A 24,085-nucleotide genomic window follows, 5' to 3' on the forward strand; every position below is an offset into this window, starting at 1 on the left:
AAAGAGTGGATTCTTGTTTTCTTCTCACACTGGGATATCACTCTTCTTTTCTTGGAAGTCAGAGCTTCTGTCTGATTTTAAAAGGGTCCAAGAAGTTTTGGCTATAATTATGGTGTCAAGTACTATAATACCAGCAACAAGTCCTTGAGGGGGAAAAATTAGGTAACACAGTTAATAGAAATATGAGCAACTTTATACATAGTTGGTTCACAATGGTGATACACAGTAGTTCTAAAGCAAGTTAAAGAAGAAAATAACCAGGTGAGGTACATGCCTTTAATCCCAGCACTCGGGAGGCAGAAGCAGGTGGATCTCTGTGAGTTGGAGGCCAGCCTGATCTACAGAGCTAGTTCCAGTACAGGCTCCAAAGCCACAGAGAAACCCTGTCTCAAAAATCCAAAAAGAAGGAGAAGAAGCAGAAGCAGAAGCAGAAGCAGAAGCAGAAGCAGAAGCAGAAGCAGAAGAAGAAGAAGAAGAAGAAGAAGAAGAAGAAGAAGAAGAAGAAGAAGAAGAAGCAGAAGAAGAAGAAGAAGAAGAAGAAGAAGAAGAAGCAGAAGAAGAAGAAGAAGAAGAAGAAGAAGAAGAAGAAGAAGAAGAAGAAGAAGAAGAAGAAGAAGAAGAAGAAGCAGAAGAAGCAGAAGAAGCAGAAGAAGCAGAAGAAGCAGAAGAAGCAGAAGAAGAAGAAGAAGAAGAAGAAGAAGAAGAAGAAGAAGAAGAAGAAGAAGAAGAAGAAGAAGAAGCAGAAGAAGCAGAAGAAGAAGAGGAGGAGGAGGAGGAGGAGGAGAATGGATTGCATTGTTTATGGTATCCTCATGCTTAAGTTCAACAAGACCATGTATAGCAGGGGGATCATGACTTTGACAGTGAAATTTTGCCTCCAAAAAAAAAAATCCAAAAGTTTATTGTCCAAGTTCAGTGTTTCTCAATATCTGAAATGTTTGTGATTGTAAACCAACCCCCGCCCCAAATGTTCAGTTTGATCTGGTAGAACTACGAAGTCCAGAGTTGAAAATCTCTACTCCTACTCCTAAAGTGAACACACAAGGCACTGTAGTCTGCTTCTGAGCCCACCATGCTCTACCGCATCCTCAGTCCAGCCATGATGACCTTACATATCTGTCCCCTCTCCCTCGGAATCAGACCGTGAATCCCTCCCTCCTCACCACCCACCCCATTTCAAAACCACAGCTTAAGTATCCTATGTTGCACAGGCGTGTGGTATACCTGTTCTCACGCTCCATTAAGTATAGAAACTTCACTGTTAAAGTAAGTGCAAGTGGCTTGAGGACAGACATTACAATGTGATCACACTATGGAGGCACTCCGAGAAGTTTCTACATAACCCTATCACTATCACTTCTATTCTAGGAAACACCAGGCAAACTTAACGCATGCAGGTATAAGTGGACATGAGCGCATTCTCGTCCCCTCTAGGGCAGCTTAGAGACTGCCTAACACTAGATACTAATTCTGACGGTGGTAGCTTGTTAGAAACATACACCTTCTGCTCCTGTTGCATGTTAAAGTCTTTGCATGTGGAATTCCCTTGAAAGCATTTCAGCACCAAGGCCAAGCAAACAGATGAAGCAATGGATTCATATCGTTGTTAGCCCCTGCTGCATGTGTATTATAGAACAGCCTACAATGAAAATACAACTGAAAATGATAAGACTATATTCAAAGCCTACACATTAATGTGGCTATCTTTAGATGAGTCGATAACAGAAAAATATTAGTAGATGACATGCCTGAGAAACTACAATTTCAAAGGAACTTAAAAATAATTCACATGAGGACAATCAAAAGGCAACATCTTTACTACTTAAGGAGATGGAAAATGGATCTCTTATCCAGAAATAAAAATTTCACTTTTAAGAAAAGAAATTTCAAATATTACATGAGACAAAATGTGGATCGTTTATTTATTTCTATTTAAAGGAAATATTTTTATTACATATCTTATTGATATACATTTAAAACCAAGATGTTCACTGATATAAATAAATATAAATAGATTTATCTTAATACTACAAAAGAATAAGATTTACAATTTGGCTATGAACAGAAGTACAAAATCTTTTCAGATAGAGGTTATGATAGCTCTGGACACCTTTAAAGACCAGTGAAGACACCTTCCTAAGGCTTTTTCACTGGAGAAAACAAAACAAGGATTTCCCTGAGAACAAAACTGCAACTTATCCTTCATCAAAAGCTGTGACCTACTCCTGACTCAGACCTGTTTGAAGGAAGATTCATCTTTAGCTACCTCCTCTTCTTTTGGTATCAACCTAGTCAAAAGCTCAATGTTCTTCTATCTATTTATTTATCTATCTATCATCTAACTAACTAGCTATCATCTATCTGTCTCTATCTAATCCATCCATCTATCTATCTATCTCTGTTTATTGAGACAGAATCTCGGGCATTCCAGATTGACCTGAAACTCACTAGGTAAACAAGAATGACCTTGAATTTCTGAATCTCTGCCCTTCACCTCCCAAGTACTGGGATTACAGATGTGTGATGAGGCAATTATGCATATTAGGCAAGCTCTCTACCAAGTGAGCCTCATTCCCCATCCCACAGCTGGTTTGTTAGTACGCTCTTCTTTTATAATATTTTGCCAACTCATTTTCACGGAAAGTACAAATGAAAACACCTTCAGGTCCAGGGTTAAATTAGGATGTTCCATCTCTGTGGCAATTTTACATAGAGGGAAGGGGATTTAGTTTGGGGTCTTTGTTCTACTTAGCAATCTAATTAGTTTTTCTAGCTTCCTTATTTCATTGTTAGCTAGAATAACATGCTAGATCTAGCATAAGAAATATTGATTTCCCTTTCTCCAAACTCTAAGCATGGAAAAAAATCTGTACATTTTCCCACACTTTCAGAAAAGTGTTATGAATTTTCTAATTTTGAAATATTTTTGAGTGACTTATGTGCATTGAGAATACAGTTCCATACAATCTTTCTTCTTGTTTTGTTAAGGTTCCTAACGTAGCCTAAAGACAATGATAGCATGCCAAACAAAGAACACTATTCAATTTATTGTATCCATTCCTCCTGGACATTCTACCAAACTAGAAGTATTCTCTGTGGTTGTATATATTCTCTTCTTTACTCTTCTTTGGCTAAGTCAACTAGCCAATGAGTAATAGCATCGCATGCAAAACTGTCAAGGTTATTAAACATGTATGGCCTGAAAGTTAAAGAAAAAAAATTAAAATCAAAATGCTTTTATTTACTGGTGATAAACACTAATTTGTGGGTACTATGTGATAAAACACTAAAAGAATTGGCTAATTAAGAACTCAAAACAAATATAACATTACTAGGTCAAAGAGCATGGAAAGCCTTCAGTTTACATCAGTATACTTCAACAAGTACAGTAGCTTTTAGTTTTCTAGTAGCCCAATTAGAATCAATGAAGTTACTTTGAAATTAAGTGCCAATGAAAGTCCCCCACCCCCAACACTATAGGTGAAGTAGAGGAAAGTTTCCAGACATTGACACCTGAGAAAATTCACAAACACAGTTATAGTAAGCTATTTTCAAATAAAGACATAATAAAAATGCTTTTACAGCCGGGGGGGGGGGGGCGGGGATGTAGTGCACACCTTTAATCCCAGCACTCTGGAGGCAGAGGCAGCCAGATCTCTGTGAATTCCAGACCAGCCTAGTCTACAAAGTTACACAAAGAAACCTGTCTCAAGAAAATGTAAAAAGAAATGCTTTTACAGTCTGTAAATATAGTAACTGAAAATGTATCTTAAAATGAATGTGTCTAGAACACTGAATAGGTCAGGAATTGATGCAGGGTAGGAGGTGGGAGGGCAAGGTAGAGGAGGGGCTGAAACCCACATGGAAACCTACTATTGTAGAAGCGCCTATTAACTATTTATAGGGTAATTACTTAATTTACACTATAAATACTGGGGCACAGCAAACTACCAAACAAAAAGCCCAGTGCCAGGTATGGGTTCAATCTGTTGGTCAGCTGGGTCCTATAGACTCCTCAAAACAACATAGGCTATTGTCATTACTCTTGGTTAACTTCCAGAACTTGATGGTAAGAACCTGTTACTGAACACACCATATAGTGAGTAATGAAGACACCGAGGAATCAAGCTGGTACTGACCTGAATACTTTGTCCCTACAGGCTGCCTTCCATAGTACTGAAGATGCTACATACCCTATTAGTCATCAACAATCTTACCTAGTTATGAACCTTTGAACTGCAATAAGGGCTTGCCTGGCATTTATGTCCATTGGTATAACACTGGCAACTACTTGTTGGATTTAAGACCTGTTCCCCCAAGATAGAACTCATGCCTGGTACTGTTAACTAGCCCAAGTACCCATGGTTGGGTAAGTCATAAGCCCCAAGGGAAAACCAACTTCTACCATTCTGCTAATTGAGCATAGTATTAAACACCCCCTAATACTTATCTTTACACCCACAGATCAGAAGCTGCCAGCCCTCTTTGGAGAAACTTTTTTTTGCACTAGATTGACTCACAACTGGTCAACATGCAGATAATGAGAGATAAACGAGATATCTTTATCATAGCCTTTCCTCTAAGGCCACACATCATCACATGTCCACAGCCCCCAGCACCAACTCCAGTTAAGATGCTACCACTCTACACATGGATAATTTATAAGTAGATTACTCAATGATCAAAACAGAAAGCCGGGATAAATGCAGACAGTACATGGGGCAGACAATGGAATGATTATTTTCGAAGTATTTTAGTCTGTACCTGCAGCTTTCCTTTGTGTGTGATTACATACTTTTTTGCTAAGCTCTGAATGACATTCTCAATTACTGTGGAAAGCTATATCTTAATGCATTTACCATTGTAGAATCTAGAATATTTAATTGGTATTAAACAAATTCGTGTAAAAACCATTCACCTTGCTCAGCTCACCCTACCACGTCCCAAGACCTAAATAATATTCATATACTTTATATACATTATTTTGGAAGAACAGAAAATACTGCATCTTTAAAAGCAACCATCTCTTGGTACCTCCCAGGGAATGTGGGAAACTGGTTCCAGGAAGTCCTGAAAAATCTAAAATCCACAGACGCCTAGGTTCTTTCTATGAAATTGTACAGGATTACAGATAAATTAGAATGCACACAGGCAGTAAGACCACTGGCCGCTGGGTTTAATCCCCAGCAAAGGTAGTTCACAATCATGTGTAACTCCCGTCCCTGGGAACTTGATGCTCTCTGGTCTCTGCGGGCATTGAATGCACGAAGTATACCAGACATACACGCAGGTAAAACATGCATACACGTAAAACAAAAGAAAAAAGAAAGCATTGTGCTTAAACACCATTGCTAGTTTAATGAGAAAGAAAGGAGCTACAGAGGGTTAAAAGAAAGAGAGCCTAAGTTAATCATTAAAATGGGCAATGTAGTAACAGCATTAAAAGAGTGGTTGTTCTAATTAATTAACTGGCTAAAATAGGCAGGAATTAAGTCAGTTTAGGAGTAACTTGAGGGTACACAAACTATTTGATTTCTGAGTAGCTAAACCTCCAAAATAAAATAGGATCAATTTAAATCACTCTGGCCACAGGATATGAGAGCCAACCATGACATTTATATTTAATAGGTGCACTCAAAGCATTCAGATATTTCAAATAAAACTGGCTTTTCCTCTGCTGCTGTCTAACATTTGAGTGTTTGCTCTATTATTTTTTTTTTATTCTCTGTGCGTGTGATAATCTATTTGAGCCTCATTCAGACCCCCTCAGGTAGATTTGGTTTTTTACCATCTTAAAGATAAAAAAGGTCAAACTGCCTCAAGACACAGCCTTCAAACAGAACATTTCGGATTCAAGCAGGCAGACAGAATTCAGAGCTGGTCAGGCTGGCTTCCCTTCCTGCCTATACTAAGTGGGAAACTGCTTAATCATGGGTAATTTAAAGATGCAATGAGACAGCTTTGCCTGGATTTCTTTGCTTCTGTACAATACACAGATATTACTATAAATTAAATTCAGTGAATAAAAGGTGGGGAGCAAATCACTCACTTATCATGAAGAGGAACTTTGACCTTACAATCATTTTTTTTTTTATTGTCATTACTATCCTTAAATATACTTGGGGATGGGAGAGAGGGTCTGTCACTTCATGGCAGTAATTACAGAGGGACAGAGACAGTGTTCCAAAAAAGGACTAAAGCTAAGACAGTCATTTACCAACACAATATTCAAATCTAACTAGAAAAAAATAACCAGGAATACATTGTTTTAAGTCATCAAAATTTCTGCTCGCCCTCACTTTTCATGGCGTCAAAAAAAATTAAATAGCATTGGTATATGAATCACTACACCAGCAGCGACAGACCTTGAGAGGGTAAATTTGGTAACATAGAAGCACCAGCAACTGCACACACTGTAGTTTCACAATGATAATTCAGAACCCTGGGAAGACAAGTTCAAGAAATAAACAGGAGAAATGAATTGCATTTTGCATGTGGTTTCCTTATGCCAGAGACTCAGCAATAAATACTGCATGTCACTCACTTGTCTTCTCGGAAGGCAAAACAAGTAAAATGTCTGAACCACCTCAGTGCTTCAGGAGAAAAGCCTGATATGCAGAGGAGAAATGCAGGGTGTTTCGACACGGCCTTGTTCCAGTTTTAGGGCTTGCTTAGTCAGTCCAAAATGGTGACACAAGATGCAAATTTAGAGTGAGAGGATGTGGGGGATTCACTCACATTTGGTAGGTAAATAATTTGAGTCTCAAGTAAAAGAGACTGTAGAGTTCATAATAAACACAGGGCGCTTTCCTTCACGGGAAACTACAGACAGACAATGTTGACTTTGCCTACTGAGTAGGCTTATCAGTGTTCTGCCCACTGAACGTACCATCTCATCTATTTCATCTGGGTAAACAGAGCTTTACTTTAGGACTACAAGGGCCCTTTGGAAGTGAACAGCAGCAAACGGAGACCTTGATTAGCAAGGCCACTACTTTCATAGCTCAGTTTGCTGCTGTTTGCCTGGCTTCGGTGCTGGGGATGGAACGCAGGGCCTTGCACGGGGTGGGCAAATGGTCTACCTTCTCTCTTCTGTTGACAGCCTTATTCTCCCTTCCTCTTTGGCCCCATTCTACTGTCCCTGAACTCCAACTCCTTTGGTTCGTACTACAAGGGGAATGGCAGATAGCAGTAGAAAAGCAAGCAAAGTTGATCCGTCCGGTGACTAAAAGACAGATGTTTGCACAACTGTGCTTGTGTGTTGAGTGCACAACTTAAGAATCACTTCTTCCCACAACAGGACTCTTACAGAATTTGACCCACTGTGTTTTTGTTTGGTTGGTTGGTTTTGGTTTTTCGAGACAGGGTTTCTCTGTATTGCTTTGGAGCCTGTCCTGGAACCAGCTCCGCCTGCCTCTGCCTCCCGAGCACCACCAACACCCAGCGGAACTACTGTTCCTTTAACTGGCCCCCCACCACTGCACTGTTAGCTCAGAAAGACAAGGTAGTCAGAATCCCTCAAAAGTTTTGAGTTTCCCTTCCTCTCATAAATTCTCACTCATCTCATCACGTCAATGTCTAATTTAGAATTTGAAAGAAAAATGAGAATAGAAAAATACAAACATGAACCCCAACAGCAGGGTGACAGGGGCTAGATTTGCTCATAATCATACCTAATATGAAATTACACACACACAAAAAAAGAGACAGGCAGCTAGAAAAAGAATGTGACAGAAAAAAAAAAAAACTACAATTTCAGAATTCTAAATGCAGGCTCATAAGGAACCTTAGAGGACTGCCTGACTTTTTAAACCTGAATAACAGACAGATAGCTGCCGTCACTCTTTAATGGACATGTCAGGCCTTCAGAAGACAGTGACAGTCACCAGACCAGCATCTTCCATTCAGACAGGAGAGTCAGGACTACTGCAGGTACACTCAGGTTTGAGCTAAACTGTAGAGCATTCCATATTCGGGGTAATTATAGTAAGTGCACATGAGTGTCTTGCTGACTATTTCCTAACTTTAGTATTAGCTTAGTGGATCTATCAACCTTGACTTATCAACATATAATTTTAGCACTGGGGACTGAAGAAAAAGCAACAATTGTAGAGAACCCATGCCCTTGGCCTACGCTGAGTTGTGCTGTCTCTTGTCCTATCAGTAAGATGAGAGTCTACCCTTTGAAATGCCTAGTCACTGGCCTCTACTTCCTTCCTACTTTTTTTTTTTTTTTTTTTGAAACTACAGACAAGTTACAAGTCCTGCAAATCATATTTGTCAACGGGGAATCTCTTTTCTTTGTGCGTGTGGCCACTTGTAGGTGGACCATGCTCCAGTATATGGGCCTACATGCAGCTGCATATTGAACTCTGAGACTTAATAAATAACGAGAGAGAGAGAGAGAGAGAGAGAGAGAGAGAGAGAGAGAGAGAGAGAGAGCATCAAGTTAGGAAGGGTTAACATGCCAGGGGAGGTGGTGAGAGGGCTGGATGGGGAAATCGGGAGTAGATATAAACCAAAATACACTATAAAAACATTTCTCCCAGCTTAAGAGAGAGAGGGGGTATATACACTACATTCCAGTACTTGGACAAATCTATCTAAGGAAAAGAACAGTAACCTCATATTACCAATAGGGAGCTATCCCAGGAAGGAAAATAAGATTAGTCTTATATATGTATAAGGCATATAGAAAGAGAATAAACTGATTTACAGTGTGTGGGTGAACTTATACTTCATGTGGGTGATAAACCAGAAAAAAAAAAAAAAAAATGCTTGAACAGGCTCTTAACAGAGGAAGATAAGACTGAGATGGGCGGGGACTGACCCTGACACAGAGCCAGGGTCAGAGCCTTCAAAATTCACACCAGTGGCCTTTACAAGGCAAATTAAGAAGATCTGATGATTTCTACAATCACTTACACCAATTAAGTGGGAAAATGGAAAAGGTCTAGTATATTACCATATAATCAACAAAAGTATTTTCCCAGGGGCTGACTAAGAACAGCGTGTAATGACATAGATGCATAAAAAATTCACGGGGACACTCACTTCTGTGTGCACTGACTAAAAAACTAAATTGAAAACACTCCCAGTTGTCTGTAAAGAAAAAGAATGAACGAATAAACATTTTCTCTGAAATACGGGTCTCATCTTTAAAGTGAGGTAAGAGCCCGAGTCACGGGATTAATTTAAGGAATACCACTTGTGCCAAATGTCTGACTGCAGGAATGAGTTGTTAAAACACAGGTATTTACAACCTAGGCTAAAAAGATGTTTCCTGGAAAAGTACATATACTTAAACAATTTCAAATGTAAACAAGAAATGGGAACAGAATTCATCTGTAGAGTTTGTGCCTGGCACATACAAGGCATGAACTGCACTATAAAAAATTAAATTTAAAAAATACTATAGTATTTCAAATCTCCACTGAATATCACTAAGTAGCAGAAACTCAGGTGTTACACTTATTACTTCTATAAATCATTAAATCAGAAGATTTTTTGTTAGCTTAAAATATATTTATTTCTATTTAAAATATAAAATGAACAGAAGTAATTCCACCTGCTGAGATATTTCTAGATAAATATCAGCTTAAACATAAACTAAGTGTGACAAACACTAGCAAAAGTAAGAACAGAAACTAAATCTCCATTTTCAGGTCTGTGTCCCTTAGCTGATACATCCATGTAGGAAATGGGGACATCACTGGTAAGAACATAATTTTAAAATAATCAACTTTTTCATAAAAGGGTGTTTTCAATTGCACATTACCTCATATACTACTTTGCTACTTTGCTAATTAACAATTGCTCTTACCATTGTTCAGGGGTTTGTTGATCTTATTAATAAGTAACGGTAAACAATACTGTGCAAAGAAAAGGTCCCAGCAAATGCTAGAGAAATTTTAACACAGATGTTTTCACCATCATCAACTATATCAGCATTAAGAGTATATATTTGGGGTTCTTTTGTTTTTGATTTTTTGTTTTTTTTTGTTTGTTTGTTGTTTTTTTTTGTTTTTGTTTTTGTTTTTGTTTTTGTTTTTTTTTTTTTTTTTTTTTTGGTTTGGTTGGTTGTTTTTGTTATTGCTTGGTTGGTTGATTTTTGTTTTTTGTTTTTGGAGACAGGCTGTCCTGGAACTCACTCTGTAGATCAGGCTGGCCTCAACCTGAGAGATCCGCCTGCCTCTACTTCCCAAGTGCTGGGATCAAGGATGTGTGCCACAGTCAGCACTGCTAGCACCCAGAAAGAGACTATATTTTAAGAGAACTTGGCTTAAAACTATTATTAGAGATGGAAGAAAGCTCTCCTCCATCAAGACTGGGACTCTGTCACATTTGGGCTCTAACAGAGATCTAATACTGGGCTAAGAGTTGGTTAGTTATAAAACTCTACATAGAGACACTGTATTGACAGATGTTTTTGTGCATCTTCTGTCCCTAAGACAACATACTGACACAGCGGGCACTCAGTGCTACCCGACTGACTGGCCAAATGATCTGAAGCTGTCCTAAGACTACCTTAGAACAAGAACACTGTTGGGAATAAGAAGGAGCATACCGGATGCCTAATGGCGTCCACAAAACACGCTGATAAAATACGTTTGCCCGTCTTCCCTTAGGTGCCCAGAAACACATTTTTACAGTTTTCCTGAGACAGTTAAAAGATAAAATTCTCTTCCAGAAATACCGTTTATGGTTCCCACAGTGATGGCAATTTCTTTTAACTCCCTGTGAGTCAAACTTACCATATATAAGATGGCCACCATCTAAAAAGTAAAAGGAGAGAGGAACACAATAATAAAACTAAACATTTTAACTTTGCGTTAATTTGCTAACAACTTAAATATATGTATATATTAACCAGCTATTCATACTTTCATAAGTTAAAAAAAACTAAGTATTTCTCTATATATACATATAACACAATTGTACATCATTTACTTTAGCAGCATCAACCCTAGTATTTGAATCTGTTGGACAGTTACCAGTGCCAATATAAGCCATGACAACTGAACAGTAAAGAAAATATTTACATATATTGTTATATGACTTGATGACACAAAACCACTTTGAAAAGCTTAAATAGAAAATAAACAATAATATAGGCTATGATCAAAAGCTACCAAACCAAGTATAGAGGCACAAGCCTTTAATCCCAGCATTTGGGAAGCTGTGGCAGTAGGTATCAAGTTCAAGATCATTCTGGTCTACATAAAGAGCCTATCTCAAAAACAAGAATGAAAAGCCATAACAAGAGCTATCAGAAACTGAAGTCCCTTTCCACAGGTTCTAGCAACACTCAAAATTACTGTATCGACAAATTTATTACATTGAACAGTAACCCCAATTAGCTGGAGACTGATGGACCCTGCAGTCTTAAATTTCCATCATAAAACATCAGACCTGAACACAGGAAACATGAATAAAAATCAACTAACCTGAGGTAGACCTTTCGTTCTCTTTAGATGTTCTTGTGGGATGATGTGTGGTTGTCTTGGTAGCAGGTACATGCTGCGTTGCTGTAATATGAGCAGAAGTGAGTCTTTGGGTAACAGTCTGGAGAGCCTTGGTGTGAAATGTGGGCCTTCGTGTTGCTGGTAGAGGCTGTGTAAGTAAAGACTTTGCTGTGGCAAATCTCTGGGTTGTTTGAGCAGTCTGCACAGTGGAAGAGTTAACTGTGGTAGGAGTCTGAGTTATTGGTGGACTTTTTGCAGATACAGTATTTGGTATGTGAGAAATCAGGGATGTTGCTGTTTTTGTGGTGGAAATCTTTGCTGTAACGGGTTTCTGCAGAGTTGGCAAGAGGTCAGCAGCTGGGACAGCTGCTGTATGAGTTTTCTGGGGTGTTGGTGGGATTTCTGTAGCTGGGACATTTGCTGCATTGGTTTTCTGATGTGTCGATGGGTCTTCTGTAGCTAGGGCATTTAGTGTACTGGGTTTTTGTAGGGTTGAAGAGATTTCTGTAGCAATAACATTTGCTGTGCTGGTTTTCTGAGGTGTCAGTGAGTCTTCTGTAGCTAGGATATTTACTATATTGGGTTTTTGTGGGATTGAAACAATTTCTGTAGCAATAACATTTGCTGTGTTAGGTTTCTGAGATGTTGGTGGGTCTTCTGTGACTAGAACATTTGCTGTGTTGAGTTTCTGAGGCATTGGTGTAGCTACTGTAGATGGCATATTTGCTTTGGTAGGTTTTGGGGGGTTTGTTGTGGCTCCTGTGCCTAGAACATTAACTGTGGTAGCTTTCTGAGACATTGGTGGGACTCTGGTGCCTAGAACATTAACTGTGGTAGGTTTTTGAGGTTTGAGTGGAACTCTTGTACCTGGAACATTAACTGTGGTAGGTTTTTGAGATTTGAGTGGAACACTTGTACCTGGAACTTTAGCTGTGGTAGGTTTCTGAGACATTGGTGGGACTCTTGTACCTGGAACATTAACTGTGGTGTGTTTCTGAGACATTGGTGGGACTCTTGTACCTGGAACATTAACTGTGGTGTGTTTCTGAGACACTGGCGGGACTCTTGTACCTGGAACTTTAGCTGTGGTGGGTTTCTGAGATGTTAATGGAATTCTTGTACTTGGAACATTAACTGTTGTTTTCGGAGTTGTTGGGATCTTGGATTTCTCTATAAAGAAAACAATGTCAAGTTAAAGAGTAGCTAAATCTTGCTGACCAAGTAAAATTTTCCTAGCCACAACCTGCTCAATGACTGTTCTTTCTCTAACCACAAACCCTTAGACAGGATTTTTAGGAAACCAGTCCTTAGTACGTCCCTCGCAATGCTGTCTCGTTTTTATTAGTGCGCATTAACTGTACATAGCAGTGAAGTTTATAAAAATACATCCTAACAAATATGACATGTGCTTTGACAATACTCACCAGCCTCTCTCCCTCCCATTATTCTTACGCATTCCCCAGACGGTCTCACTTTTCATGAGACAAGTGGAAACCATTATATTAAGTAAAATAAGTCCATCTCTGAAAGATGAATATTGCATGTTTCCTCTCATTAGTGGATCCTAGATTTTATAAAACTACATAAAAATCATATATGTAAGAGATGAAAGTGGAAGCTACATCATTTTTATTGCTATCAACTATATTAATATATAATACAAGTTTAAAAAAAAACACAAAGTTGGCATAACATCTCATTATGTGACACATCTCTCAATTTTCTCCTCAAAATTATCCTCCTCTGCTCACACCAAGACCAAAAAATGTTTTTATATAAAAACAATGATAGCAGTAAGTCTGTCTGTTGTCTTCAGAATGTGTTGGTGAATTTGTAGACTTATTTCTTGCTGGTTATCTTTGGGGTACTTTCACAAACTAACTTTCAGGCAGCACTGAGTAAAAATGAACTTCAGCAAACTTTTTGCCCCCTCTAAGATTTGTTGTTCTCACTCAAAAAAAAAAAAAAAAAAATGAAGATACAAACATGGCGGGCTGGTTGGATCAATACGCCTCATAGAGTCTCTCTGAAACATCAGAGTATCCCCTAAAGTTGTATAAATGAGTGTCAATTTTAGTACACTAACAAACAATGTAAAACAAATGAAAATCCCAGTGCAGCTTACATGCCAGCAGTGTGAAGAATGGTTTAGCTAAGTTACTCTACACACAGCTTGAACCCGAAGCAACGGGTTATATCTGCCATGATGCCCTGCCTTGCCCTGCCTACCAGACACAAGGTTCTAAGTGTTCAGATAGTGTATGTATTTTTCCCTTCTTTTATTTAAAAAAAAAAATCTATGTCATTGGCTGCTTATAAAAGACAACTCAAAATTCCTGCCCAGGCAGTCAAACAATGATGGTGTGACTGGAGTTAAGTGATGTTTCTATAGAGACTATTCATCTTAAGGCATTCACACATACATATAAATTATTCTTTATTTCACTAAATTCTTATTTTAAAACCAAAGGATTGATATACTCCCACTGAGTTTAAGTTTCCTGATTACCGTTTAGTTAATGATGCCTAATTTAATTCCACTGTGGTCGGAAAGATTGCTGTGAATAACGACACCATGGCTGAAGGCCAGCAGATGGTCAGTTTTGGTGAATATCGCCTGAAAAGGAGTAATCATCTACCATGATGGGGTTCAAGTTCCTTAAGCTTAACCTTAACCACTTGCTCACTCTCCTCTGTTCTTTGTGACCTTTTTCCTTTTTTCTCCGCTATAGGAGCAGGTATGTGGAATTCTCCAACAATGACTATAGGTTGGTCTGTCTTTTCTTTCTGTCCATTCAATTTTTGCAGCGCTAATATTAATTTACTAAACAAGAGACCAGAAGCAGGTGGTCATCCAAAGCAAACACCCTTACGGTAACATGTCTGAGGACCCTTGGGTACATTGAAAATAATTCAGTGGTTTTCTATACACAAAGTTCTGAGTGAGTACCAGACAGTATCTGCACTCAGATTCTGGTCCGGCATCATTTCAGATAGTGTGACCAAAACAGCAAAGCACAAGTCTAAGACGATGGACCCATTTCTCAGGGTGCTGGGACCTCACTCTGGCTTTCTGCAGCTATCCTATTGCTCTTCTAGAGCCTTCCACACATCTTAGTCTTCCTGGGCTTGGTGGGAGAGCCATCTTGGCTCCTGGTCTCAGATGTTAGGGGCAGGGCAACACCCAGGTGAGCAACTGACCCTCTCTCTACTGTAGGTGGTTATCCCAAAGCTCCACAAGAGACAGAAAGAAGACAGTCAAACTGTCAAGGCCCATCTGAGCAGCCCGCTGCCCGAGGCAGCTGATAAATAACAAGTCTGTCTCAGAACGTACATGGTGTTGAATTCTGATATTCATTTTGAGGAAAAGTACATTGCTATCTTTTTGCCTGGCTGCCCTGGCACTCGCTCTGTAGACCAGACTGGCCTCAAACTCAGAGCTCCATCTGCCTCTGCTTCCCAAGCACTGGAATTACAGGCGTGAACCACCTCTGCCCAGCTTACGTTGCTGTCTTTTACTGGGAAATCTTTTCATTTGATTGGTCTGTTAATCTGATTTTACTTTTCTTTAAAAAAAAAAAATCCTTAACCCTTCTTAAAAACAGTAAGTACGCACAAATGTACACTAAACGAGAACATGTGTACACAAATGGGAATACAACAGATTACCTATACACTGAGGTGCCTGGTCACTCCATTCTCCTTGGCCATTGTTCACAGTGCAATAAATGGAACTCTTTCCAACCAGGATGAAGCCTTTGGCACAAACATAGGTGACAACATGTCTATATGCATAAGTGTCACTCTCCACTCGGATAGCTCCATTGTCAATTTTTGGTGGCTCTGAACACAAAATTTCTTTAAAAGAAGCAAAATTATCATTTAATAAATAAAGAAAAACTGATACTATATTTTTATAAGTAAGACTAAAAAAAGAAGATAAAAAAACAGTCAAATATTTTTACAACAACTACAATCAACCGTTTTGTTTTTCTGAGCTCAGCTTTACTACAGAAGACCTGCTGGCAAAGGCCTGCCACGGTTTTTCTCAGCCTGGTGAGTCAGGTTATCGTGATAAAGAATATAGCAACATATAGGCAATTTTTGCATGTGTAGGGCACTAAATGAGAAGGAAAACCCATGCAGAAAAGCAGGGAGCCAGCTTTGAACACCACTAGGAGCTTAGTTAGATCTGTAAGAGTTCAGACATGCTGGTAAGCGTGAAGAAGGAAAAGACACGGGACACCTGTGTTTCTGACACGTCACCCTGGGCAGAGTGAAATAGTAATGAGATACAAGGAGAAATCATCTTCTCTCATCCTGGAATTCCACCTACTGAGGTCCCTACATAGAGCCCCATGTTTTAAGGATGTGCACTGCCTTACTGCTGGTTTCCTGTACCAACTGAAGTGGTGGGTATCAGGCCAAGTGAGTATGTTCAGTGACAGCCTGTCCTACCATCCCTCCCTCCGTTATAGGACATACTCAAACATCAAGAATTCCCTGTGCCAGCTCCTCTTTCTGGGTTCCTTCAGCTAGCCCATATTTGTTGGTAGTATACCCACTTCTAATCCAAGGGACAATGAAGTCGGCATTAAGTGTCATGGCAAACATGGCTTGAATACACAGGACTTGTCACATTCTTATGTGTGCCAAAGGATCCTCACAGTAGTGTAGGAAAGGGGGAGTAGTTTGGGGCCAGAGGCTATTTTTTTTTTTTTAATATTCAAACCTTGGCCTTAAAAATGTTTGAGTTAGCCCTCGATGCGAGAGTCCAGATGGAGAAAAATTAACTATCTCAGAAGTAACACAGGGAGTAATACACAGGTCTACAAAGTGTGTGGAAGTAGTAAGGGGGGAAAAATCATAGAAAAGCTAAAGCAGAGAGAGGTCTGGGAAGAGTCATAGCAGACAAGCATTGATTAAAGGCAAGCAGATATCAAGGGTCTGGGGACACAGACATGGCAGAGAAGCATCCAAGGCAAGCAGGTACCATCAGTCAACTGAAAGTAATTAAAAATAAATACAAACAAGGGAGATAGAGAAAAGCAGATCCTCCTGAGAGTGAGGCTTCACTCAACGTCAAGACCCGCCCTGTGTGGGTGTGTAGCTAAAGATGATCCTTGAATGTGTCCATCAGTCCTCAGTCATTTTCCTCCGTGATCAGCGCCACACTGGAGACCAGGGCACCTTCACTCATCTGTTTCACCAAGGCTGCACACTTGAAGAGAAGCAAGCAGCTCACCAGCTACCAATTCACCTCCCAACAACGGAGAAGAGCTACACTTCAGGGGGTCAGTCTTTCTTAAGGGGCTGGCCACTGGGAGTTTGACCATGCTCCAGCAAGTATATGGACAACACAAACGTGGTATAGTTTGGGTTTGGTTTGGTTTTTGCGGAGTGGGGGGGGGTGGCCTGCAAGGGTGGGAGGGTGGATCTTGGAGGAATGGGAAGTGAGTGTCATCAGGGTGCATGGTATGAAATTCCCAAATAATTAGTAAAAATAATATGTTGGGAGGAAAAGAAGGATTCACTTTTCTAGTTTTTGTTTTGGTGATGTCAAAACAAAACAAAAAAAGTAAGTTAATGTGGAAACCAAAAATAGATTCTCACACTCGGGATTTACAGAAATAGGTGGTAATACTGGATTCTTCGGTACAAGGGACTTCCCTGGGGAATGTGTCTATCAGCAGCTGCTGATGGAGAGGCTGCTGCAAGCCAAGAAAACAAGGGTGTTAGCCATAAAGAGTCAAAAGAAAACAGATTGTTGCTTAGGCGCAGCACAAACAGAAGTACCAGGACACATTCTTGATGGGCACTTCTGTAAACCTACAGGCAGCACCTACTGGTAAAAACACTGGGAAATGCCCACCCAGGCTTTAGGCCAGGTTGCCTGGGCCAACAAGCTATGAATTCCAGCTTAGTGAGACATTGTGAACTTAGCATATAAAAGAACCAGCAATCTATGACTAGCCCTCAAGCAAATAAATAAACTGCATGTATTTTATGTCTCTCTGTTTTTTAAAGGGAGCCATGTCTCTGATGGACCTAAATATGACTGGATACATCCATTTACAACACCATTTCCATGTTGTATTTCCTCTTTGACAAGTTGAGATTCTCAGGAGTAGAAATGGTTTCTTTATTACACAACCCTATTCCTCAAATGATAAAAACGTAAAAACTTTAAAAGCTTCTAGATAATTATCTCAGCTGATAACCTTCTCTAAAAAGAGGCAGGTAGGCAGCAACAGACCAAATACAACATAAATCAAAATCAGTTCTTAATTCTTAACTAAAATAGCCTATAGTTAAGGATACTATCACTAAGAGCCATCTTTAAGAGTCCTCCCATAGCTGATAAATTAAGAAGTCTGTCATTAGTACAGACACTGAAAAGTTGGAGTACCACAAATATAGACTATGGATAGTACTTAAATGAGAAATAATTGATTTCATTGATCCTTTGGCCCCACAATGTGAGAATGTACATCTTTTTAAAAAGGAAACATACCTGTGCATATTGGAAATGGGTCACTCCAGCCAACGGTATTATCCATAAGAAAACAGTAGACAGAGGATACACCAACTAGCCTGTACCTAAAGGAGAAGAAAAGACTACAATATTCAGATACTTAAGTCTGGTCTTTTCCATTCTCCAGACATCATTTTAAAAGAGAGACTATACCAGAACACGGAGACCAAATGAGAGTTGATAACCATATCTATTGAAATTTAAAGAAAACCATTTAGTTCACGGAAATGATGCTGAACCAGCAAGACTTCCAGACAAGCAAAAATGCTTCATTAGCTTACTGTATAGAAAATGCATACATAAAGTTGTGCACCCCTTTAGTCCCAGCACTCAGGAAGCAGAGGCAGGAGTTCGAGGCTAGCCTGGTCTACAGAGCTAGTTCAGGACAGACTCCAACACAATACAGAGAAACCCTGTCTTGAAAAAAAAATGCATAAATAAAGAAAATATTCTAAAATTACATTTGATGAAATCATTTATTCTGAGTTCTACAAGAATAGGCTTCATGAATACCAGGGTGCATTTTTATGTAAAGGGTTCTCGGTACAGCATGGTCAAGACTAATGTAAACTCCTGACCCAACTGAATCTCTGCTTAGTAGAGGTGGTGGCAAAGTGCTACTATTTCTTTTTCTGTCCCGAAGTTTGAGATGCATTTTGTTTCATTTAGTTCTGAAGAACTTTTTGAGAACTTTATGCATGATGGCAAGGTATTTTAATGAACCCCAAGCCCTCCCTTTTCCAAGCCCTCCTCTAACCTACTCCACACCCTCCTTCCCTAATTCCATGTTGCTTGTCACAAAGCCTCTAAGTCCACCGAGTAACGCCTATTTCTCCATTCTAAAACGGGGAGGCAGAGTGGAGATCTAACTTGGAAATAGTAAGAAAGAAAATGAACAGAGGTTTCCCACTGTTTGAGATGCACTTTTTAAAAAACTTCCCTAATCTACATGAAGAACTAAAAAAAAATAAAATAAATAAAATAAAATAAAGCCTTAAGAAACTTCTATTGGGAGGGCATTTTCACACTAGGCATTTTTTAGCCCATGACCTAACAGTTTGTCTGCATATAAAAAAACTCAGATGCAAATTAATATTTAAGTCAGTTTAAAATTGGTTTGATTTTTAACACCTTAAGGATTATTTCTCTATCATCGACATATTTCAATTTTTTCTTCACTAATCATATTTAGAATAGCATATGTATTAGAATCTAATAACCTAGAGACATTAGAAGTACGAAAATCATTTTTTCCTGCCCCACGTTACTATGTTGAACTACAATGAGCACATGGCAAAAGTTCTTTGAGGAGAGGTATTAGGTTCTTTAACTTTTTTTCAATAGCTTTTATTCTGACATTTACATATATGTCCATCACTGTGCATTGCTCATATTCACCCCTACACTCATTACTGGGGATTGTTTTGCTACCAACCAGAGAACACGGGTCACAAATCCATCAGTGTCCACAGAACTCCTAATTTGTTTTGTCATTAATTAAATACAGAACTTTAGTGTCATGCAACTTACCCTGTGTCACATGAGAAGAATATTTCTGAACCAAATAATATGTCGGTTGTTATGTTGATATGACCATTTTTTATTTCTCCAGGATTAGGACATGATTTTTCTTTTAAAAAAAAAAAAAAGTATAGCAACTTTTAAATTTTTTCATTCAATTACCAGACAAACAAAAAAATAAATAAATAAATAAACACAACTCTAACTGTACTGAATATGTTAGTGGGTTAAGATGGTAATGGTAACCATATATATGTATGTATACACACACACACACATTCCCTGTATACACAGAGAGAGAGAGAAACATAAACACCTAAGAATATCAAGACCCTGGGAAGATAAAGTGCTTGCTTATTGAAGGTGTGAGAACCAGAGTTTTGGGCCACCAGAACCCATGTAAACAGTGGCACACACCTATATTCCCAGTGATGGCAATATGGGAGACAGACCCTGGAAGCTGCCAAGGAGAAAGGGAGAGGACAGTCAGTGTAGTCTATGAGGTGACGTTCGAGGCCAAAGCACCTAAGGACTGACACCTAGGGCTGTCCTCTGAACAACCCCCACACACATACACCATGTACATGCACACTCATACCTACTCATTAGCACATACATGCATGCATGGAAAACATAGCATTCACTATGAAATAACGTGTACCTTGAATTTACATGATTTTTTTCTTGTTAATTATATCTTAGGAAAGCAGAAACAATTAAATATGAGAGATATGCACACAAATTCATTCTCTAAGCCATTGATATTTCTAACCCTTGAATCCTTAACACTGGGACAGGCAGTCGTAGTGCACACCATTAATCCCAGCACTTGGGAGGCAGAGGCAAGTGGATCTCTGAGTTCAAGGCCAGCCTGGTCAACCGAATCGGTTCCAGGGCAGCTAAGGTTACACAGAGAAACCCTGTCTCAAAGAAACAAACAAACAAAAAAAAAAAAACACTCATGATTATTTGAAAAATCATTATATGTGTGTGTGTATGTATGCATGTATACATATATATGTATGTATACATAATACACATATATTATATGTGTGTACGTGTACATTTTCAGCACAAACATATATGTATATATGTGTATATATACATATATGTATGCATGTATATTATATATGTTTTTATATATATACATATATGTACATACCCTCACACATATATTTCCAGCATGAATGAAAGATATTCCACAAATACAGATGATTGGGATTACTTATTCAAATTATACTCACTTCTACAAATTTCAGCAACTTTGGACCATTCTAAATTCTCCTGGCAAGTTGATTTGCCTGATAGTAAAGGTTGTCTTTGAAATCCTGGCCGACACTCATACTCCACAGTGCTACCAACTGGGAAATAATTCATGTTGATATATTCTTTTTTGAGGGATGCAAAAGATATCCTTGTTGGAGCATCACAGCTTTCTAAAAGAATTATCAAAGTGACAGAAAGAGTAATAACACAGATTATAAAATAAGTTGACATCTTGTAATATCTGGCAGTTAAACAACCCCTTTTCCTTCAACTAGTTATGGTTTGGTAGGGACCCTTACATCTTTATATATTCATTTTTTTAAATAAATTTCACCTTGGCATTTGCAGTTTATCAAGTGTATTCACATGCACGTCCTCATTCTTCAGTTACTAGGTATCTGTTACGTTTCCACATATAAACGTCAACAATAATAGGAATAATAATATCTTGCGTTTATGAAGTACTTCTAAATGTTTTACGCACACTTACTATTTAATTTACAACAGCCCCTGGTAACAAGAGTCGGATGAACCAGCTGTGGACACAAAGTGTGCACCAAGTGGAAACAGCTGGGAGAAGGATCTCCGGCTAGGCAAGGAGTAGAGTAAGAGGCGGCGGTTCAGTAGTCCAGGGGCCCAAGCTTGAGGCGCCTCTTAGGCATAAGAGGCACTGGTCTTGTACATGTTATTTACCTTCTGGCGAAAGATTTACTCAACTTTGAAAATGAGAAGATTCCCCACTTACATAGTTCATGGGGTTGCTTGAGGGATTTGATGAAGTAATACTGACAGAGCTACAAACTCTGAAATGTGTGGTAAAGGCTGAAGGGTTTCCTGCCTTCAAGGGGAGCTGAAAATACAAATGTAAACCCCCTTTCACTCATGGCTTCAAAGGTTAGTTTTGAAGGATTCTGGATTTACTGTAGCTTCCCCCAATGCAGGTCATCCAAAGGCAGCAATCAAACCTTACTTTTCCATGTAAGCCATAATGGCATTTTGAGCCATGATGGGTCACATATACTAATTGCTTCAGGCAGGTATGTAACGGAGTGGAGCTATTCCTGTTGCCTAGCAACACTGAAGCCATCCTAATGTAATTTCTTGCTAACATGTTTGCACCGATGCTAGTGATAGCAACCACAGTCCATGAAAACCATGCGGACAGAGCACATACAACCACATAGAGTAGATAATGTTTAGCAATAAGTTGCTAATTCATACATTTATCATATTATACCTTTTATTTTTAATGTTATTTTAGAGTATAAAAAGATGAAGGGGGGGAGCCAGGTATCATAGGTTACTATTCCAGATACTTGAGAGGCTAAGGCAGGGGGATTTTGTGATCCCATGAGTTGAAGCCAGCCTGAGCAACATACAGGCAAACAAAAAGTAAACTAATGCTAGTTTATTTATTTTTTTTAAAGAACATTGGCATAGCCTCAGCATACAGTGTGTGTAAACCCTATGTAGCGGACAGTAGTGTCTTAAGCCCTGAAGGCCAGTCCCCTCTCCCTGATTCATGTGCTATAACTGCCAGCAATATTTAGTAGAGTAGCATGCTATACAGACTTACAGTAAAAGAACAAGCAACAGGCTACACCACAGAACCCAGGTGGGCAGACACACCATCTGGTTCTGAATCCCTGCCTTGTGTTCCGATATGCCAGAATCACCTAAAAACTGGATCTTAAAACTAACGTAAGGCTAGAAGTGCAACAGACTTTCCTTTGAAGTAAGGTCTTAAAATGTCTCCTAAGAGTTGTATTCGTTACTTAACAAAATGAAGTTGAAGAAGGCAGATCACCTGGGTGTGTGTCTCAAGGTACTTGCCAAAAATATTCACATGTAATTTACTCCCTGAACAGAACCTATTATTTATTTTCTGTATTGGCCTTCACAATAGAAAGAAAAACTCTTAATGAAGCAGGACCTGCTATAGGAAGTACAGCCTTCAATTAGCTGGAGTGTGAGCTGCCAACATGTATACTCTGGGGTTTAATAATGCTAGAAAACTATCAATTACCAGTCACTCCAAACAGGTGTTAAAAAAAAAAAAAAAAAAAAAAAAAACCCTCAACAAAATACACAGACAGTCCCATAACATTTTCAAAAAGACTTGAAAAACTTACTATTACAGAATGTTTCGAGGCTAGACCATACACCGTTTTTAAGGCAGAACGCTGTGTTTTCCTTGTCTGGAATTTTTTGAAAGCCTTTAATGCATGAATATGTCACAAAGCTGTTCTCTGGAAAAGTGCTGCCTTTATCCACTTCTGTCATGGCATTGGGTATTTCTGGAGGTGGGCCGCAGTCACCTAGGAAGATAAGAGCAGAGTAAAGCAGACACCTCCCTTACGCTGGGAGTTAACATTATCTCCCTAGACTTGGAATAAGGGAAGCAGCAATGCCTTTTTACTTCCTCATGGCGCCCAACCCTCCCAACAAGAACTTGCAAAGCCTGCCTGCGCTCTCCTCCCTCTAAAGACTCCATATCCGCACGGACACCGCGGCTAGGTCAGAGTTAAGACACCCAACGTGAGTGGCACCTGACGCTGATCGAAACCGGACTCTCGTGGGCGCAGGTGGCCCAGCCTTCTGGCCTCCACCCCTTAAGAATAAAAGAACCAGGAGCAGAGCTGGGGATTCGCACTCAGTCCTCTCCCTTTTTAGTTTGTCCACGGTCTCCGGTGGCGCGATCCACTCACAGCCCAGCACTCCACATCCATCCCTCCCACCGGCCGACCCGCACTTGCCCGCGGGGGTCCGTCCCCCCCCCCCCCCCGGGTTACGGGGAACAATGCCTGCTGAGCTTGAGCGTGCCTGGCCGGCCCGCGGAGGCTCAGTCATCACAGCTAGTGCCCAGCCACTCACCCCGCACGGTCGGGGACATCAGCAGCTGCGACAGCAGCAGCAGCAGCATTGGGGGCGTTGGTGGTGGCCGAGCCCCCGGCGCGCGCGCGCAGCCCATGGCCCCAGGTAGAAGAGAGAGTGGTCCGGCTGTCTGCGGCTGGAGCTGTTTTCTCGCCGCGGTTAATTGAGCGGCTATAGCGAGGCTGGGCGGGGCAGGCCCTCGTCACCCTGGGTGGGGCGGCCCGCGCGCAGAGGGCGTTCCCTCCGAGGCGTGGGCGGGCCGGGGACATCTGCGTCACCCTGGGGACCCAACCCGCGGGTGGATCTGCTGAGGGTTATGTCTGAAGGGGAACTGCAAGCCTTCCAAAGTAAAAGCGCTTTGCTCCCTTGGGCTGGGCGTGTCAGCACTCAGCAACAGCAAAAACCACACAAACTCCCCAACTCC

At 40.0% G+C, this 24,085-nt stretch overlaps 1 protein-coding gene across 1 annotated transcript; it reads right to left on the bottom strand.

The window, feature by feature from the left end:
• Nucleotides 1–1,908: 1,908 nt before the first annotated feature.
• On the bottom strand, nucleotides 1,909–23,799 carry Cd55 (CD55 molecule (Cromer blood group)). The gene is made up of 10 exons (XM_051203951.1): nucleotides 23,662–23,799; nucleotides 22,920–23,105; nucleotides 20,766–20,957; nucleotides 19,531–19,630; nucleotides 17,980–18,065; nucleotides 15,135–15,323; nucleotides 12,537–12,635; nucleotides 11,448–11,528; nucleotides 10,755–10,775; nucleotides 1,909–3,199 (listed from the first exon to the last, which is right to left on the bottom strand). The coding sequence occupies exons 1-10, from the start codon at nucleotides 23,756–23,758 to the stop codon at nucleotides 3,141–3,143; spliced, it is 1,110 nt and encodes a 369-aa protein (XP_051059908.1). The 5' UTR covers nucleotides 23,759–23,799; the 3' UTR covers nucleotides 1,909–3,140.
• Nucleotides 23,800–24,085: the final 286 nt, after the last annotated feature.

Source organism: Phodopus roborovskii, unplaced genomic scaffold (genome assembly GCF_943737965.1).
Source record: "Phodopus roborovskii unplaced genomic scaffold, PHOROB, whole genome shotgun sequence".
Classification (NCBI taxonomy): Eukaryota; Metazoa; Chordata; class Mammalia; order Rodentia; family Cricetidae; genus Phodopus; species Phodopus roborovskii.